At 40.4% G+C, this 14,579-nt stretch overlaps 1 protein-coding gene across 1 annotated transcript in view; it reads right to left on the bottom strand.

Moving 5' to 3' along the window:
- Positions 1–3,641, bottom strand: part of LOC119890600 (cathepsin D-like) — a 10,376-nt gene extending 6,735 nt beyond the window's left edge. The window contains exon 1 of the mRNA XM_038701927.1: positions 3,409–3,641. Within this exon, the coding sequence (XP_038557855.1) occupies positions 3,409–3,641 (233 nt within the window). The remainder of the gene's footprint in view (positions 1–3,408) is intronic.
- Between the last annotated feature and the right edge of the window lie 10,938 nt (positions 3,642–14,579).

The raw sequence follows: 14,579 nt of genomic DNA on the forward strand, positions 1-14,579 counted from the left end.
ATCAAGACCCCTTTGGGTCATCCTGGGTTCCCCTTTAGCATAGTTTTTCACGTGTAGGGCCCCTCGGTCAAGTTAGCAGTAATAAATATGCAACGTCCGGTTACACTTTCATCATAAAACTAGTGTTTACCGTCAAACGTTGCAGTTTGGTTAGGTTTAGGCACTAGAACCACTTTAGTTAATCTGTATAGCACATTTCAGCATCACGGCAATTCAAAGTGCTTTGCAGAAAACACCATCAGTTTATCTTGGTCTCATCAGACCACAGGACATGGTTCCAGTAATCCATGTCCTTAGTCTGCTTGTCTTCAGCAAACTGTTTGCGGGCTTTCTTGTGCAGCATCTTTAGAAGAGGCTTCCTTCTGGGACGCCATGCAGACCAGTTTGATGCAGTGTGCGGCGTCTGGTCTGAGCCCTGACAGGCTGACCCCCCTCACCCCTTCAACCTCTGCAGCAACGCTGGCAGCACTCAGACGCCTATTTCCCAAAGACAACCTCTGGATATGACGCTGAGCACGTGCACTTTTTGGTCGACCATGGCGAGGCCTGTTCTGAGTGGAACCTGTCCTGGTGAACCGCTGTATGGTCTCGGCCACCGTGCTGCAGCTCAGCTTCAGGGTCGTGGCAGTCTACTTACTGCCTCGGCCATCTTTATGTAGAGCAACTGTTCTTTTTTTCAGGTCCTCAGAGAGTTATTTTCCATGAGGTGCCATGTTGAACTTCCAGTGAGCAGCATGAGGGAGTGTGAGAGCGACGACACCAAATTTAACACACCTGCTCCCCGTTCACACCTGAGACCTTGTAACACCAACGAGTCACATGACACCAGGGAGGGAAAATGGCTGATTGGGCCCAATTTTGACATTTTCACTTAGGGGTGTCCTCACTTTTGTTGCCAGCGGTTTAGACATTAATGGCTGTGTGATGTGTTATTTTGAGGAGACAGCAAATTTACACTGTTACTGTACACTCACTACTTTACACTGGAGCAAAGAGTCATTTCTTCAGTGTCGTCACATGAAAAGATTTAATCACATATTTACAAAGATGTGAGGGGTGGATTCACTTTTGTGAGATACTGTATCTACTTCCACCACTGCAGTGTTTTCATACTATTATCTACGTCTTCAGATTATGGGACACCAATATCACTAATTAGTCTGTGTTTCATTCATCTGGTATGATAATAATAAAAAACTAAATGTCGCCTTTCATTACATTTTTTATTATTTCATGCTAAATGGAACATTTATGAATTTGTTTGCAAGTTTGTCCACTGATGAATTTGAAACCGAGCAAACTCTCATCACACTGACATCTGTTGTTATGAAGACACAGATGGAGTGTTTTGAAGAGCCTCTATCTATTGTATCTCTGCTGAACTTATTAAACACTGTTGCTGGCACAATTACTTTCGCTCAAACCAGAAACAATGGAAACACTGATAAGTCCAACAATGACTTGTTCTTGTCCTACCACCTCTTCCTTCCCTCCCCATATTTTCTTCTTTCATTTTGTCTCTGTTGAACAAAAATTACTGTGATATTAGCGTTTAGACACAAAGCTGCATGGGGGGAATCTTACTGAAGCCAGACTGAGTGTCTTCTGTAGGCTGTGACTTAAATGTTACGCAGTTGCTCATGTAAATGTGTGATAAAGTAATACAATGTATAATTAATTTCTCTATTAGATAAGTTGCAGGTCCAAAGAAGGCTATTTAATTACGTTAATTACTGTTACTGCACAGTAGATTGGTTCAATCAGTGTGAGATTTTAACCGTTCTTTAACCTGCTACTTGTGATTGTGCTCAGCTTTCTTTGGAATGAAATTAGTTGGCAACTGTTTTCCTTCGCTTTGCTTTCTTTCTTTTCTTTTTTGGTACCTTGATTTCTCTTTCTTGGGGACAGACGTAACTGTCACGAGGCATGTTGATGCTCCAGCATCAGCCGTCACTCTGCTCGATTAGACCGTTTAGAGATGAATCCTAGTAGTAAGTGATGAGACGGGCCGCAGAGCCTCCACTATTTTTTATATTAAACAAAGTTCATTCTCTCAACCGATTTATTCAGCCAGTTTTAATGTACTTATGAAACTACGTGCTTAAAAATAAAAACGATGCGAACAAAAACAAACTTTTCATTCCAGGCTTTTCAAGGGACCTTCCTCCATTGGGGCGCTGGGTAATCAGTCCCACTTCTCCCCCAACTTCAACGCCCTCGGTGTTGACCATGACACTGTGGGCCTTTCTCATTTCCCAAATTTGTGCCTCCTCGATCGCTCGAGCCTGTGACCCAGAAATCAATCTCAGCGCGCCATCTTGAAGGACATCTCAAGCCCTAAAATGCACCTCGAGGATCGAGGAGGCACAAATTTGGGAAATGAGAAAGGCCCTGTGTCTCGCTCATATCAGGAGACGTGACGACGCACGAGAACGAGATGAGAAGATTTTTAACAGTATTTTGAAGAAATATGAAGTGCTGAAATATACGAGCGCAGGGTCTAGGGGAAAATCTTGAGCTTTAAACACTTCATTTTCTGCATTCTAGAGACATTTTCTGCTCCAATTTATTTATATAAAAGGAAAAAATCAGCTGGTAGGTGACAATTCAGAAATCTAAAAATATGTGGTGTAAATGACACCTATGGTCTCACTGTAGGCTTGAACATCTTTGCTTCTGCTGTCATGCTGCTGGACATCAAGTCGTGACTTGCCCTGCCCCCCTTCCCCCGTTAGAGCCTGGTGTTCCCCATCTTCAGGCAAACTAACTGGCCCACGTGAGCAGGGGACTGGTGGAGAGCCAGATGACATGTCCCCAACAAGATCAAGATGAAGACCTTGAATACATTTACTCACAGTTCTGTGCGTCAGCCGGAAAACTTCCCTATGGCGATATTTCAAAATACCCAGCCCATCTGCTACCGCTGACCTTCCCTATACCGACGTGTTGATCCACGATGCTGTTGAACCGCTTTCCATGTTGGTTCAGGTCGAAATCCGTCTCTCCTACATCAGTTGCGATTGTCAAACGTCTGTCCCCTTGCTCATCATGGAAGGTCAATGTCACGACCTCATTCTTGGCAGCAATGAAATCAAGCATCTCATTTAAGTACTGACGTATTCAGGGGGTTTCTGGGAAAATGCGTCTCTTGCATGTCAGACTGCAGAGGAGAAGAATTTGTTGCAAATGTTGGCCTCTGTGGAGAAATGGGGCGGAAATGAGGTCACTTAAAAGGTGAGAACTGTTAAACTGAAGCATGCCGTGACTGTGGGGCTTATGAAAGAACACCTTGTTTGAGGTGTGATGGTGGGCCGTGTTGTGGGGCGACAGATGGGTTCCAGATGGGTGACTCTAAGACGCATGTGTTTCCATGTGTGCTTTCACACTACTTGTATGAAAATGACTCACCTGACAATGTGAAAACGGCCAACTTCAACAGCGAAGGCAGTGAGAAGAGTTTGATTCTGACTCTTGAGTGTTCTGCGCCAGGTAAGTTCTGACTTGGGCTTGCAGGACATTGACATTGACTGTTTCTCAATACCGAGTTCGCCAAGTTTGGGCTTCTGTACTTGGAAGCTCGGACTTGGCAAGCTCGGCTCGGGAGTACAAACTCCCATGAACAGGTGGCCACAGTCCGTCATACAGCAATTGGGACAGCAGCGGGATCTCCAAAAACGTCAAATCAATGTCAGTACAACATTATTTATCAAACTGGGTCGGACTTGATGAATTTAGCACACCCGAGCACCATAGTCTCTGCAAATCCTGTGTGAAACACTGAGTAAAAAGCACATTTTGACCAAAGGGCAAAAATGTGAATGTACTTGTTGGGTATTCGGCAAATTCTTTCATTATATTTGGTTTCGGCTTCGGCCAAGAAATTTCATTTGGGTGCATCCCTAATACTTGGTCCACACAAGTCACCACCGATGCAGGCTCGGTAAAACGGGCAGAGCGAGAAAACATCCTGGTATTTCACTGTACTTGAGCTGCGACTGATGACGTTTCACAAGTCCACAAGAACACAAGTACAGAACGCAGACCGAGAAACAGCTGTTGACTCGAGTCATCTGGTCTCCTTGTTGGCTGGGTCGATCTTCTCCCGCCGCACGCTGGACTGTTGCAAAGCCAAGGGTTTCGTCCTCCGCACGTCGCCGCCTGAGAAGTTGAATGGTGGAGCGTGACATCATAAGGAAGTCCACGAGTGAGTATCACCTTCACATTTACTCATTTAGCTTTTATCCAAAGCGGCTTACATTTGGAATTTAGGTCACACCGGGCCTAAGTGTCTGGCCAGAATGATAATGTGAGCAAACTTTATGACTAAGTTCAAACAATTTTTAACAATATTTTGTTTTTCTGTGTTTTTGGTTTTATCTACCAAAAAATCAATCAATGCATCTTTGAGACCTAAAGGTCCGTTAATTGACCTTGAAAGCTTAAATCGAATATCAAAACAAGTCAAATCACTCGTGGTGCAAACCTGCTGCAATCATTATACTGTTGCACATTAAAATAAAATTAAAAAAACATGTGAAATATATCACAGCATCTCAGCAACTTTAACAGCAACACCCACTAATATTATTACCATTATTAGATGATTTTAATGCAACTATTTAAATACTACCAGAATGAACTAATGTTATATTTCTGCAAGCTCAACACAGAATTTCACTTACATCAACATTCAAAAGTAAAAGTACTCATTGAGCAGACTGGCCCCTTTCAGACTAATGTATAAAATGTATTATCATATTGCTGATGTATAATTATTGTTGTGTTCTTCACTTAATGTTGCAGTTTTTAAAGGTGAAGATAATTTTAATTGCTTCTTTATATATTGCTGTGTAGCCTGGGAATCAATAAAGTCTAAACTTAACCAATGATTAAACATCATCATTTGATTGTTGGTTATATTTTATATTATTAATCTGAATCTGCAAAGTAACTTAAGTTATTAAATACATGTTGTGAAGTAAAAAGTACACAATGTCCATCTGAATTGTATTGGAATTGAAATATAAAGTAGCAGAAAATGGAAGTACTCAAGTGAAGTACCTCAAAATTGTCCTTAAGATAGACTTCCCACACTGGGGAATTCAACCTCAGAGGTAATTCCCATTTTAAACTATATATAGTTTATTGTAAATATTAACAGCCTTTATGCTCTTGACTCACGGCCTTCAAAATAAAGAGAGCAGAACACTAAATACAAAACTAAAGCTTTTATTTAGAAAGGGTCAGCACTTTGTGTAGCAAAAACAAACATTCATTTCAAATGTTCTCCTGTAATGACTGAAACATTAAGTTTGGATGACGCTGTACATATTTGAGTATAGAAAATGAATTCATATAAACTCAGGCAAACGCAGTAATACATTAGTTCAGGCCTTTTAAGATGAGTTTTCACATTTTTACTTTAAACTTTCCAAGACCACAGTGTCAGTTAAAGATACTTCTGTTTATAGTCATCATTAATTAATCTGCTGTTGGCTGGCAGACATGTTTATAAAGAACATAATATACATGTAATTGTGACACTCAAAGGAACAACACGCTCACACTTTTTTAAACCTTCTATGTACACCGTGTGACATTGAAGGGGGCAGATGGTGGCGAGTTGTTTGCAGTTGACTTCTTAAATTCATTCAACAGATTCTTCGCCCAGATCCAGTTGGGGTCAATGCAAAACTTCTTATCGCACACAGTCGTGACTCTGTAAGAAACACACAGTTCATTTTACTCACTCACTACACGAGTCTACTACATGACGATACTTTGTGCTGCTACAGAAACATTTATATACAAACCCTTAGAAAATATGAAGCGCTGTTATTAAATAACCCCACAATATAAAGAAGTTTGATTTAATTTAAAACTATACAAGGAGCTAGATCCTTATAGAAAGTTGTTTTACTTTTACCCTAAAGGTGCCCTGTAGTTATTGCTTTAATTGCAACACACGTTGCACATTGTCAGAATCACAAAGACACAATGTTAATCTGCAACGCATCATGTTTTAATATGAAAATTTAAATCTGCTAAGTAACTTTTGGAAACTTTAAAGATGAATTTGTTAGTGAATTAAGTTTTTTAAGTATCATAATAATAATATTATTAAATGTTTAGTTTTGGATGTGAGTTTTTAAGGATGCTTATTTTATAAATACTTAAGAAAGTATTGAAGTACTGTCATTGTATTTGAGTACTTCCATTATCAGCAACCTTTTATTTCACTAAACGGAAATATTGTACTTTTTGCGCTCATCTTTAGTCTGTAATGTTTAAAACGAAGCCAGATATCTCGGTGTAGTCATGGACTTAGACGTGACTTTCAACACCCACATTAAGAAGATTACAATGCCAGCTGTCACCTGAAGAACATGTCAAGGGTTTAAGGACGCAGCTGATGCAGAACTTTGCTGCTTGAGTCCTCACTAAAACCAACAAAGTGGTCATATCACTCCAGTTCTGAGGTCTTTAAACTGGCTACCTGTCTGTTGTAGAATTGATTGAAAATAATTATTATGATCTTTGTTTTTAAACTTTTGAAAACTCATCTTATAATCTGCTTCACAAGGGCAGAAAAAACAAAACAGACAGTCATAAAACCATCAGGTTAAAACAAGTTAACAACAGTTAAAAACCAAAGAATTAAAATACACTTAAAAGGAAACTTAAAGTCGAATTTAACCAGTAAAGGGTTACAGTTACTGCTGCTGGTTTGCTGAATGGTTTAGGGCCAATATGCATTTCTGATCTTCTGCTACGTTAAGAACCATCCAGACCTCTCAGGCCGTCTGGGATCAGGTCTGCTTCCTGTCCCAGAGTCAATACTAAACCTGCGTTCAGTTTTGATGCACTATATATCTGGAACAAACTCCCAGAAAACTGCAGGTCTGCTGAAACTCTCAAACTTTTCTTTTTACCGCTGCCTTTTTTGTTAAATTTAAAAACAAATGTTATGCGTTTAATATCTCACACTGCAATCATTTTTACTTTTTACTGCACTTCCACTTGTCTTGTTTTTGTTTTCTATTTAACACTTTTGAAATTTATTTAAATGTCTTTTTATATTACCCTGTGTTGCTTTTATTTTTTATGTAAAGCACTTTAAATTGCGTTGTTGTTGCTTTAGCAAACAAAGGGCTACATGTGAATAACATGAACAATCTAATTCAGCGTCTTTGTATACTTACACAATTGCTTGTTGTTCACAGTCTCTCGGGTTCATCGCCACGTCTGTTATCTTTCCCTTAGGAATATACATCTGAGTGGACTTTAGACAGCATCCTTTCCTATTCAACATTTCTGGACCAACTGGAGCTGTGAACACAAACACAAACATTTAATAGTTTGTCTCCTAAACACAGTTTAGACCGACAGCTCACAGATAAATCCAGCAGAGTTACTGACCTGCAGATCTCCTATTTTTAGTAAGACGAGTTTAGTGACCTCATGGGTAATGGAAGATGCATTTCACTCTTTTGCATGTCTGTATAGTACTGTACTGTATATACTGTTGGGCTTCTGTAAATAGCATCAGCATACGGTCTAGACCTGCTCTTTTATGAAAAGCGCTGTGAGATAACTGTTGTTGTGATTTGGTGCTATATAAATAAAATTAAATTGAATTGTATAGGGACAATAAAAAATATGTGTATAAACTTCTAAAGATGCTTATTCAATAGGTTTCTGAGAAAAAAACTACACATATAGATATATATAATGATAAATATATATATATCAAATGTAGATAAAAATTTAAGGGCCTAGATTGAAGAAACTAATAGAGTTTCAAGAGGTTTCCAGTTGCCCTTGATTTTTTTTTAACCTTCCTTGGATACTTGAACTATAACCTGGATGACTGACAACCTTCACACACATACAGTATATGTACAGGTGCATCCCAGAAACCGCTGAGCAACGGTCCAGTTCTTTTAAGCCCAGGTGAGACGCTTCTGACGTTGTCTCTGGTTCAGGGGTGGCTTGACAATGTGACGCTTGGATTTCATGTCTGTGCCTGGTGGCTCTTGATGACTCCAGCCTCAGTCCACTTCTTGTGAAGCTTCTCAAAGTTCTTTGCTTGACAATCCTCTCAAGGCTGCGATCATCTCTGTTGCTTGTGCACCTTCTCCTACCACACTTTAACCTTCCAGTAAAGTTTCCATGAATATGCTTTGATCCAGCACTCTGTGAACAGCCGGCACCTTCAGCAGTGACCTTCTGTGGCTTCCCCTCCTTGTGGACGGGGGTCAGTAAATATATTCTGGACCGGTGTCAGGACAGGGGTCTTCGCCATGATTGTGGTTGTGTGCACTGAACCAGACTGAGAGATTGAAGGCTCTTCTCAGGTCGGCATTTCTGTTTTAGTCTTTATTGTAATATTTTGAGATATGGATTTTTGATTTCCACGAGCCGACGAGCAGAGTTGACATAAATAAATGTAGAAATATATAAATGTGGAACAGATAGATGATGTAAATATATAAATTGACAAAATATAAAAGAATAACGATTAACACTTAACAACAAACAACAAATATGTGCAATATACCAGGTATGTGCAATGATGTGAAATGAAATCATTTTTACATGTGCAAAGATATACAGTATTTGAGAGGGAAGGAGGGAGTGTCAGAGACGGACCCGGGCCTTGTTAATGAGCCAGTGAGTAGTGTTGTAGTCAAGACCGCCCAAACCGAGACCAAGTCAAGACCAAGACCGAGGGAGGGCCAGACCGAGTCAAGTCCAAGACCAGTTCCCCACATTACATGACATACAATAAAATGTGGAACGAGATCACAGGTTCTTCTCAAATTGATCTTCTGTTCCCATTAAAACACCCACATACAAACACTAAGAGCTGAAATCAACGTAAGCACCGCAGGGAGGGGTGACAGTCGTTAATGGTAACAATATATGTTTAATTAGGGTTATTGGTTGCATTTGAAGCAATACGTTTTACATCCAGTCAAAGTTAGGATTTTAACAAATAAATCAGACAATGCAAAAGCAATTTATTGATATTCCCATATGGTCTTGAAATAAAATCCTGAGTCCTCAATGTCCGAGACCGAGACAAGACTGAGTACAAATGCGGTCGAGTCCGAGACGAGACCAAGACCATCAAAAAGTGGTCTTAAGACCGGTCTGGAGTACTACAACACTACCGGTGAATGAGTTAATAAGCCGTAATCAACTAAATTAAAACAAAGAAGATCTAGAACTATTTCACTTTGTATGTAATGAATCTAGAATATATGAAATTCTCACTTTTTGACTTAAATAACAACAAAAAAAAATTTTTTCACGATATTCTAATTTTCTTAGGTGCCCCTGTACATACTGTGTTTCGAGAGGCTTCTTCAGTTCTGGATGAGAGGCGAAATGTCTTTGAGTATCTCAAAGTTGCCCTTGATTTTTAACCTTCCTTGGATAACTATGACCTGGATGACTGAGAACCTTAGGAAACTTTTATATATCCTATACATATTTAAATATCTCTGAGGTGAAGTTCCTGAGCAACAGTTTCATGAGTTCACAACGTTCCGTAACGAGATGATTAGTTTAGGTTATGCAAAGAAAACCTACAAAACAGCAGCAGGATCCTGGCAGAGGCATGGCGTGGTATATCCCTCATCATGGCGTATGTCATCCAAGGAAGAGGACTCTGTTGGACTGTGGTGTGAAATTCAAGGGAACATCACTGGACCATAAACTTTAGCAAGGTCCCTACCTCACTTGAACTGAGGCGGTGAGTTCTGTTCTAAGAACAGTAGGTGGTTCCCCCGTTTCCTCTTCTTCCCTTTTCTCTGTCACTTGTCTCAAGGGCTATTTTTCGCACTACAGAGAAACTGCGAGGGTGGGTGAGAAAACATTTTTGCCCTCCACCCCCTCCTTCCATCCCCTCCAGCTCTTAAATGGCAGCATATTGTGATATGACCTCATTTCGGTAGGACGATGTAAGTGACCGCAACGCCTGAGTGGAAGGAAAGATATATTTAATTCTTTTGCATGTTTAAATAGAGATAACATCACAATTTAAAAATATGTACATGCGAACCTCTAAAGAAGGATATTCGACAGGCTGGTGGCCTCTAGACCTAACTCCAATGGAACCCATTCACCATCAGATAATGTACTGATTTAAACCCAACTAAACCTAACCAAAACAATGATCCTTTCCTAAACCTAAAGGTGTTGCATACAGACGATGAAGGGCACCTTGTCAAATATAGACGCTTTGTCAGTTTTCTCAAAACGTCTATCTGAGATGAGAACATGTTGGCCAGGCTGGGCCAGGGATCCTCCAGGGGGACTGGTGGAGCTTTCACTATTTCTGGCTCTCCGATGGTGGTAGTGCCAAGCCAGGGGAGAGTGATGTAATTTTCAGCCAGCCTGGATGTTGCTAAGGCAACTATTGAGTCAGTGTGGTGCTCATCCTCGCAGCTCTGGTGCACGGTTGAAACTCGGCCCTCCAGCTCAGCGATCCTCTGACTCAGGTGGAGGCAGCTGTTGCATCCGGGTGGAGAGGTGAGCGGAGGCACGGTGCTTCTGTGTTTGTTCTTCTTACTCTGTTCCTTGTTTCCCCTCTGTGGCTCTCTGTTGCATGGTTAAACACCTCTCTCACGACTCTCTGATCAGACGAGCAGATTATGGTGTTTATTTAGCATGAAGCAAGATCCAGTTACAACAGAAATAAGGTCACATATCTATTTATTACTCCGGTTGTGCTGCCTTACAGTAAATGTCACAGCGATGAATCAGAACTGAATCAGATTTTTCTGAAATTTTTACAAAGAGAAATTCAAAATGAAAGTAATTCAGTACAAAACCATACATGTTCAATATACATACATGGATAGAAGAGCTACAAATATAGAAATACAACAGTGCTGGTCAACCCTGTCGTCTGCATGTGGCCACAAGTTCTCATCCACATCACACCTTCTACCCTCTCTTGTAAGGATCTTTTCTTTCATTTGATCCATCCCTGTCAGTCTGTCAGTGTCCAGACATCCAGCATTCATTGTGTCACAGAGCAAAGGCTCACAAAAAGTCTGTGACTGGAAGAGAGGGTGAAACACCATGTCGTCCTGTACAATTGCAAAACCTTTCGGATTCAGCCTCACCTGCCCGCCTTTCCTCTCCTGGAACAAGTCTTTTATAGAGGTAATCTGTGAAAGGATTAGGGCCTACACCTCTGTCACCCTCCATTTCCCTCTCTCAGTGTGCTTAGTTACAGAAACACTCCTGTAACTAAGCACACTAAGAGAGAAGTGACTCCATCCTGGGCCGGACTGTTAACCACTTTGCGACTGGATGAAAATGAAAATGTTCTCGTCTCACCTGCCCCCTTTCCTGGCTCAAGTCTTTCATAGACGTCATCTGGGAATAAAATGAGGGGCTCGTCGTCCCAATTAAGTTTGAGGGAAAGACATGGTTGTTAAATGCATTTTTCTGTGTGTAGAGTTTTGAAAAAGTGAACTTGTTTAGAGAAATGTGGCTTAGCAATTGTAAAAAAAACCAAGCTGTAATCTAAAGCTGAAGAGTAACGGGTCACTGTGCAAATGACCTGGTGTACTATGGGTCTGATTATTGGAAATGAGAACAGGCGAGCGAGGAAGGAAGACCAGATGCAGGGCAGATGAGGGAAAGTCCGAGGGCATCTGGTGGATGGATGGAGAACAGCAAAGGTCTGCATGGGCATAGGAGAAGAGAAAAGTGGACCGGGAGGTGTAAAAAGCAGAGTATTTCCCTCTTACATGTAGTGAAGTAGAAATATCAAGTAGCAGAAAACGGTAATACTCAAGTAAAGTACCTTAAAATTGTACTTAAATACGTTACTTGAGTAAACTGGGTAGACTAGACAGTTGGTTGCAATTTCTAACCTCATTTCAAGGTGCCACTAAATCTTTCAACCTTTAACCAGCGTAAGCGGGTTGCCTGAAAGTGTCTCTCAGTGTCTCAACTCAGGACTCAAAGAGGAGTTTGGCTCTTAGAAGCCGCTGGTGTGTTTTGATATTTTAGAAGTTATTATTTAGGTCACGGTGTCAGTTAAAAGCAGCACCTTTAACCTACAAAGATATTTTTGTGTATAATCATCATTAATTAATCAGCTGCAGGGCTGACAGACAGTGACAGGCATGTTTATAAAGAACATAATCTACATTTAGTTATGATACTCAAAGGAACAACACCCTCACACATCCAAAATTTTCCATGTACGCCGTGCAACACTGGAGGGGGCAGATGGTGGCGAGTTGGCAGTTGACTTTTCAACAGATTCTTTGCCCAGGGCCATCTGGGATCAAGACAAATCTTTATATCACACACAGTCGTGACTCTGTAAGAAACACACAACACATGCTGAACATGTTAGAATCACAAGGGTCACTGACTCAAAGCAGCTAAAACTGAAACCGAAATGAAACCTGAGTCAACACCTCACGAAGGAGGATTGTTGCAGGACTGTTGAACTGAGTGTATATTAAATTATTAGATTATTACACTAACAATTGTTAAAAAGTCGTATTCTATTGTACTGCTGATGCATAAACATCTAAGATGTTTGTTTGTTGTTTTAGAGCTCTTTACTCTGTATAATGTAGTTTAATATAATCTGTAACTGAACCCTTTTTTTTGAACTTCTGTATATTTATTTTCTTGTAAAATGTGAATCTGCAAAAAAACTTCTAACTACAGCTGTTACTGTAGTGGAGTAAGTAATATTTACCTCTGAGTTGTAATGAAGTATAAAGTCCTATAGAAGTAAAAGTACTATAAATTGTACCATTTACAGTAGCAGCCTTTTTTTTACCATCAGGTCAATTTGATTAGATTTTATTTATATAGCGCCAAATCACAGTTATCCCCATAAAAGAGCAGGTCTAGACTCTGTGATGTGTGTGATATTCAAAATAACTGAACAGCTCCCTCCTCTGTAGTCTTCAAATTGCTAAAGCAATTGTTAGTGAATTAATATATAACTGTTATAATAATATATTTAGCAAATGTTTGGTTTTGACTGTGAACTTCTCATTTGATGTTTTTTTAATGACATTAAATTTGATTGTTGATTATTTAATAACTTTCAGTACTTTCAGTACTTTCACTGTGTTTGAGTACTTCCATTATCAGATACTTTATATTTCACTAACAGGAAAAAAAAAGAGAGAGCTGTAACTCAGGAAGCAGACGAGAGTCAGAAGTAGGATGGTCACCAGAGTCCTCATGTTTCCCCGACAGAGACAGACGAGCTTCAGGTCGGATGAAAATCCTTTAAGAGCTGAAAAAGAAATTCTCTTCTTTGCGTTTCTTTTGGAAGATTCGAATAAATCCGAATCAATAAAATGAAGCAGACAGTTCTGAGCTTTTGAAGATCTTCTTTTTATTAACTCACACAAAAAGACCAGAGTTAATTTCTGCAGAAAGAACTGAAGTAATTTCAAAAATCCAAGCATTATATAGACAAACCCCGCCCGGTCCAGAGTCTCTCTTTTACCACATTAGGAGAGACTTCCACCAATATTCCACTAAATGTTTCCACAAGAACAATCAATATTGATCTTGGCGAGAATTCTGCTTTGCACAGTGTGAGCAGCTCTGTGGTAGATCAGTTTGAAGGTTTTGGCTCAAATCAAACAAGTAGCAACAAGAAAACATCTGGTTTTCAGCTCTCTAATATCTAAGAAGTCTGTATTGTGTGTCAAACTTTTGGCTGGAGTCTATGGAGTATCTGCAAAGGCCTTTCAGAGTCACAGAGAGGCTAAACTGAGCCCTGAGATGCTTCATGTTTCCTGCGTCACTATGCATTATGCCATAAATTACATAGATGCATTGTAACAAATCAAAGATTATCCAGCACACTGCCTTTATAAACAGCTGAGGTCTCCATACCTTTCTGTTCTCAGTGAGTCCTGTTCTAAGAAACAGCTGGTGGTTCCCTCGGTGTGTCCTCCTTCCTCTTCTTCTCTTTTCTCTGTCACTTTTAACCAGGTTGTGCACTACAGAGAAACAGACTGTAAATCACTCTGTGGCTGGAAGAGACTGTGAAACTCCACGTCCTCCTTCTGGACTCGGCCTCACCTGCCTCCCTTTCCTCGGGTCCAGCTTCTGTAGTGGATTTTGTTCTTTGATGTTTGTCTAGTAATTCCTGTTCTTGGCCTGACTCCTGCCTCGTCCACCTTCTCCTTGTGTCCAAGAGGGAAATCTGATCATGTGGCTGCTGGTCAGAAACTTCCCACCTCCATGAGGACAAGATTTCCTCTGAGGGGTTGCTGAACGGAGAGTAGAGGTAAAAGGAAAAGTGACTCCACCCTGAGTCGGACTGTAAACCTCTCTGTGACTGGAAGAGACGGCGCCTCACCTGCCCCCCCTTGTGCCTCTTCATAGAGGTCAAATGTAAATAAAATGAGGCGCTCAGTGTCCCAGTTAGGAGTTGATGCATTTTTTTGTGTGTCAATACAGAGTTTTGGTTGAGTTTGAGCGACGAAACAGCTCATGAATTTTGAAAGGCGCTGTCATTGAATGCATTTCATATCCAAGCAACAGAAAGTGATCCACAGTTTAGT

The sequence above is a fragment of the Micropterus salmoides genome, unplaced genomic scaffold (genome assembly GCF_014851395.1).
Source record: "Micropterus salmoides isolate LMB-PRFRI ecotype aquatic unplaced genomic scaffold, ASM1485139v1 Ms_hic_scaffold_6, whole genome shotgun sequence".
NCBI classification, from domain to species: domain Eukaryota; kingdom Metazoa; phylum Chordata; class Actinopteri; order Centrarchiformes; family Centrarchidae; genus Micropterus; species Micropterus salmoides.